At 39.5% G+C, this 6051-nt stretch overlaps 1 protein-coding gene across 1 annotated transcript; it reads right to left on the bottom strand.

Moving 5' to 3' along the window:
* Positions 1–1040: 1040 nt before the first annotated feature.
* LOC104389195 (chromosome unknown open reading frame, human C5orf63) lies at positions 1041–5103 on the bottom strand. Its single transcript, XM_009998154.1, has 3 exons — positions 4987–5103; positions 1986–2042; positions 1041–1220 (listed from the first exon to the last, which is right to left on the bottom strand). The coding sequence occupies exons 1-3, from the start codon at positions 5101–5103 to the stop codon at positions 1041–1043; spliced, it is 354 nt and encodes a 117-aa protein (XP_009996456.1).
* Between the last annotated feature and the right edge of the window lie 948 nt (positions 5104–6051).

Genomic DNA, 6051 nt, shown 5'->3' with positions numbered 1-6051 from the left:
TATGGTCAGTCCATCACACATTGTCTTTGCTGCTCCTTCCTCCTCCCTCTCCCTCTGCTTCAGTGTGGGGTACCTCCCATGGCAGACAGTCCCTCATGAACCTCACCAAACCAAGTCCTTTCCATGGGCTGTAGTTCTTCATTAACTGCTCCAGTGTGAGCCCCTTCCATAAGGTGCAGTCCTTTCAGAACTGACTGCTCTAGCTTGCAAGGTAGCAAGTCCTGCCAGCAAATCTGTTCCAGTATGGGCTCCTCTCTCTCAATGGGTCCAAAGGTCCTGCCAGGAGCCTGATCCACAGCAGGCTTCCCAAGGGATCATAGCCTTCTTTGGTCATCCACCTACTCTGCTGTGGGGTCCTTCATGGGCTTCAAGTGGATATCTGCTCCACTGTTAACCTCCAAAGGCTGCAGAGGGACAACCTGCCTCACCACGATCTTCACCACAGGCTGCAGGGGAATCTTTGCTCCAGTGCCTACATCACTTCCTCTCCCTCCTCCTCCCTTCAGATGTCTGCAGTTGTTTCTCCCATGTATTCTCACTCTCTCTGGCTGCTGTTCCCTTGCAGTTTTTACCCCTTAAATATGTCATGCCAGAAATGCTACCACCATCACTGATGGACCTGGCCTCAGCCAGTGGTGAGTCCATCTTGGAGGTGGCTGGCCTTGGCTCTGTCAGACATGCACAAAGCTGCTATCAGCTTCTTACAGAAGCCATCCCTGCAGCCCCCTCTGCTACCAAAACCTTGCCACACGAACCCAATTACAAACATGTTTCACTTATCTGTTGATACAGAGCAGCATTTATTGTGTTAACAAAAAGCCAGTCTAGATTAGCAGCAAATGAACGGTAAAGAAGAGGTTGCTACTGGTGCAGTTGGGCTGAATGATTACTACAAAACAGAATACAGGTCACTCAAGTGTTTTAGGACACTGGTAACATAGGTTCTAAGAAACATAAGGCCAGATAATTAATACTACTTTTTCACACAATTTACATTGTAAAGTCCTTTCAGATTCACACCAGAGGCACTTGCATTTTCTTCATTGGTTTCTCTCATTTTGCAACTCTAGCTGTGTAAGCCGGTCCTCAAACTTTTGAATGTCTACTCGATGCTTCATTAGGAACTTCCCATTTAAATGAAAAACAGGAATGTCATATTTGTATTTATCATACCACGCTGAGTTCTCTGGATGGGTAATATCCACCTCCTGCAAAATAAACTAACAGAAATGTAGTATGTTAGTACCTACTGGACACTGGAAAGCAATACCTCTTTGTCTTTTGATCTTTTATTTTTTTCCAAAATGCAAGGCTATTTTCTTGGTGCTTTTGGAATTATTCTTCCATGTTGTAGACAATTGCCCACTTTGTGGGAACAAAATGTGTGCATCCACAATCCTTGGCTGTGCATCCACAAATTACTCTCTCCCTAGTCTGGGAAAATACTCTTGATCCTCTGTGCAGAACCTCTCTCTTGTGAGCACCAAACAAAACGAATTTGCAGCTGACAACACAACAGCTGCAGTTAGGCAGCAGAGAGCAACCTCTTAATGCTTCTGTTAACAGTTACTTCAAGAGATCAAAACGTGGTTGAAGAAGGGCAAAAACTACAATCACATATAGTCCAAATACTTGAAGACCCACTTACTAACATTCTTCCCAAATTATATCATTATCTGCTTCATAGAAGTTTTAAACTCCTCCATCAGATAAGGCAATAGCATTTACAAAAGCAGTGGTTTAAAAAATTGTTGCAACAAGGTGTATATTGGTTTAGTTTTCCAACACTTACTTGAGAAGCACTGTCACAAAATGCTTTTGGATAATGAGTTTTATGGAAATCAGAGCTAAAATTGTCTTGAAGAGGTCATCCATGAAAGAATAACAGATGCAAACAGAACCAGGCAATTTTCTTTTACAAAGATAGAATACCAATTAACTGTTCCTTCTATATAGAAAATGCATACAGTATTCCAATACATTACCCTTCTCTTATACGGCTCAAGCACTTCTTTTGCTTCATCACATAGAGGGCATGGTTTCTGAAGGAAAAATAGTCAGACCAACTTAAAGAAGTCAGTAAAAAATACAAATAATTTGTACTGTAAAGTAACATACACAGACAGAAGTGATAATTACTGTAAATGTGGGTTCCATCCCCCATACCACCCTGTCTTTTTGCTTTCTATGTCTTTACCAGTGCAGAATGGATAAAAATAAAACTATTCAGCCTTAGAATTTTATTATTTCTCATTTGCTATTATTTTTCTCATGGTGCAAATTAACATTTTGCAACAGTTCTTCCAAAGGCTGATTCAAGGGTATAGTTTGGAAGGTCATGCACATACCCCTTCTTTGGGTCAGCAAGAAGGAGTATTCAAAGCATTGCCATCACCAGCTGAAAACAACAGCAAGTACCACACTTGATTAAAAAAATTCCCCTTGATAGAAGGGGAACGAGGAAGTTGCACAATTAATTTCCACTGTGCTTCAGCCTGAGTCACTTGGGTCAGTTCAAATAGCAAAAGAGGGTGATTTAAGATAACCTAGCTGACTTTTCCTACAAGAAATTAAGAGTGATGCTCTAAGCAGCAGACCTGGGAGGACAGCAACATTCAGAAGGAAGAACTGGCAAACAGCTGCAGTGTTTTGACCTCTGATAGGATCAAAAAAACCCTCTTATTTTTTAATCCCCCTGGTCTTCCACTGCAGTTACACTGCTGACTTCTGCTGATCATGCATTGTGATCATTAGAGCGGTGTGTGCCTGAGGAGGTAACTCACCTGCAGGCATGTTGCTTCAGTGTTTGCTCCATCAGAAGTTGGCCTATAATTCATGTTGCAAAGTATACAGAGGCAAAGGTGATGGCTCTGTCCCTCTGCCATGAAGTAACTCTTACAGTTGGAAAAGACCTCCTCTCCCTCCCACTTCAAAGTTTTTCTAGAGCTTATTTAAACATGGAGTTAATCTGAAACAGACACTACTTATTTGTGGTGCATGTATTAATTTTGATTAAATAATCTATTTTTAATAAACAGGTAATCTAAATTGTCCTTCCCATACAGGAAGGTCCTTAGGCTCTGAAAACCTATGCAAGATGCTAGATCAGTAGTGCTGTACTCTTGTCACTTTTGGAGGGACTGGTATATCTGGTATTGGTGACTGAACAGGACATCCCAGAATCTTGCACATCAGTTATGTGCCATGTGAGGCTCCTACAGTTAAAGTAGGACATCCTCAGTTCCCCTAGGCCTGTGGAAAGCTTTCTAACATAACAGTCACATAAAAGCATTTGACAAACTAAGCTGACGCTTAGCAAAGAATACATTTTCACTCCTACTTTGATGGCAAGCTTAAGTACTACATGGTACTAATAAGATTGGAATGGGTTTAAATTCAGACAGTGAACTATTTCAACTAACAGTGAAACCCATCGAAACAGTACATTTATATTAGTATGTATTTTTCAGTAGAACAGTGCAACAGTAGGCCTCTGCCATCATTTATTTTATTTTAATTCATAATAGGGCTGCCTGGATAAAGCTGTCTTGGACAACTTTCTCTCTCAGATCTGTATTACAGCACCAAAAGGGACTCCTACTGCTGAGGTTGTAAAAATCCCTTTCCAAAGTGACACACTGTGCTGACAGCTGGATCTGTTAGACAATATACATGGTGGAACAAACAGTTTCATTTCTACAGATAATTGTTATTTATGCTCCATATTTAAACTACAGTTTTGTAGTTATTTTAAGCTGGCACTGATACTGAAAGAAGCAGACCCTTCTTCCTGTCACTGCTTCTTTTGTGCTCATGTATGCACTGAAACAGCTGCACAGCAGAGCTAGACAGGTTAATTGATCTGAGTTTATAGTAACCTTGTAAAAAAATAAAATGAAATAAAAAAAAAATTAACCTGATGCACTATAGAAAACTACTTGAACCTTGCTATTAGAAAATTTATTTTCATACAGTCTTGCTAGTTAAAATTTTTAAAACAGAAATCATACAAAGAGCTTTTTTCCAATTATTAACCTAAAGGTAAGCTCATTATTCCCTACCTTGTGACATTTGGATTATGAATAAGTTGATGCTGAATTGAGTGGGGGGAAGAAGCAGCTGAAACTTGGAAGTGTAGTTCTTACAGAATTTATTGCTCTGATTAATAATCTGATAGTGACTTTTTATTTTTTAACCTGTTCATATGTTACACAGTTTAAACACTACTTTACGGCTAGGAATGGAATGAACAAATGTTGTGCAAGAGGAAGAAATTATTTTAATAGCACCCATCTCCAACAAATACTGTCATACTGATGTGAACATTGCCAGCACTTTGCATTTCTAGTCATTCTCCTCTTGAAGGCTACATCAATCATGTAAACACAGCATAGGCTGCCACGTGCCATCTAATCTGAAAGTGCAGAAGACCTCTGCAGATAATGCAGGCTCTTGGTGACAATTCACAGAAGGCAACAGTTCACAAATGACCTTTCCTACTCATCACATGCATTTTCTAAATATGCTTAAGCACCCTATCTGCTCGTGCGATGGACAAACCTTTGCCTGCCTTTTACTCCTGTTAGCATTGCACAGCCAATAAAGCAAGAAGGTAAAGCACAATATACTTCTTCATGTGCTACCACCACTACTTGGGTATATTTTCAGCTTCACAGGTAGTGATATAATTAAACATGAATGCTTTGGAGAGACTACTTTCGCTGTTGAAGCTTGTCCTGGGCAAATTATGTGTAACAACTCATCTTTGTTCTCCATTTCCAGGATGAAGCACAGGCAGTTAAGAGAATAATTTTCAACTAGTAATGGACCATAGTGTCACTGAGACACAACTATCTTGAAATCTTCATTTATTGGTTGTAACTATACAACTATACTACATGAATTTGAAGAGACTAAGCCATTTCATCTGGAATTAATGAAAATCAATGCAGAGCTGGCTAGCTTTATTCTGTAAAGAACTTTTACCTTGGTGAATAAAGTCAACACTGGTTTATTTGTGCTGACTGCACAGAGCTGTCTCCCCAGTGGACTGGATGAATGTCTTGCTCGCTGCAGTGTTCTGCTCAGAAAACAAAGCACCATCGTCCTGTTATAGGCAAAAATAACATGTTTCATTGTTTTGTGGCAAGTTATAGCTCATAAAGGGTAATGTGAAGCTAAATGTAATACTTCAATCACAGTTCTAAAATACAGACAATGAAACCATTTTCCCAGGATTTCTATGTTCATAGCAGCCTGTTAATTAGAAAACAGTAGGTGAGAAACACTGCATAGCTCAAGAAACGTAGTTCCATTAAAAAAAACAACCACCACCTCTATGTTTCCTTGCTGAAATGGCTCTTATAAATTCCCTAACTCAAATGCTGATATAAATGCATTATGCTGTTTAAACTGCATGGGTGCCAGTAAGAATTAAATAATATTAACAAAACACAAAGTGCTGTGCTCTGAACCTCAGTAATCTTGCTGCAGTGCTTGAGATATTCTACTTACTCAAAATTATTCCATCAAAAAACTAATCTGTACCTAATCAGAATATTAATATAATGCTTTCTGCAGTGAATAAAAAAGCTGCAGCCAAGACAATTTAACTTGGTAATATTAAAAGCTGGCACACTACCCTGAGTCTTTCTGCAACAGCAAATTCATTTATGAAAGATGGTGATGGGTTTGTGATTTCTTTGCGAGAGTTTAAGTAAATTCAGTGTTGCTGAAGGGTGCCCTACTGGAGTTCTGAAGCCTCCTATTCATAATAACAACGTTTCCTCCGATACGTTCATAAGGCATTTTTGGACTGAAAGGCAAAGCCCAGCAGCAAGAGGGAGTCTGAATGGAGGTTACTGGCAGATGTGACATTTGACATCAGAATTTACACTGGGAAAATCAAGTCCCATTTATGTAAAAGCCAAACTGCTTCTGTTCAGGTACACCTTACCTGCAGTTCTACTACCTACAGCTACCACAAACACATAATGTAGGGGCAAAAGTTTATATAAGCAGGACTACTTTGCAACTGATACATGTTTTAGG

Source organism: Chaetura pelagica, unplaced genomic scaffold (genome assembly GCF_000747805.2).
Source record: "Chaetura pelagica isolate M959 unplaced genomic scaffold, ChaPel_1.0 scaffold145, whole genome shotgun sequence".
NCBI lineage: Eukaryota > Metazoa > Chordata > Aves > Apodiformes > Apodidae > Chaetura > Chaetura pelagica.
This window is presented reverse-complemented; position numbering and strand designations above follow the sequence as displayed.

What these genes read in the sequence shown, in the direction of transcription:
- LOC104389195 (XM_009998154.1), bottom strand. Translation starts at nt 5,103, where the DNA reads ATGGTGCTTTGTTTTCTGAGCAGAACACTGCAGCGAGCAAGACATTCA. An exon ending in TGTTGACTTTATTCACCAAG is followed by an intron (nt 2,043 to 4,986) that starts GTAAAAGTTCTT and finishes TTTTTCCTTCAG; the next exon opens with AAACCATGCCCTCTATGTGA. An exon ending in TTGAGCCGTATAAGAGAAGG is followed by an intron (nt 1,221 to 1,985) that starts GTAATGTATTGG and finishes CATTTCTGTTAG; the next exon opens with TTTATTTTGCAGGAGGTGGA.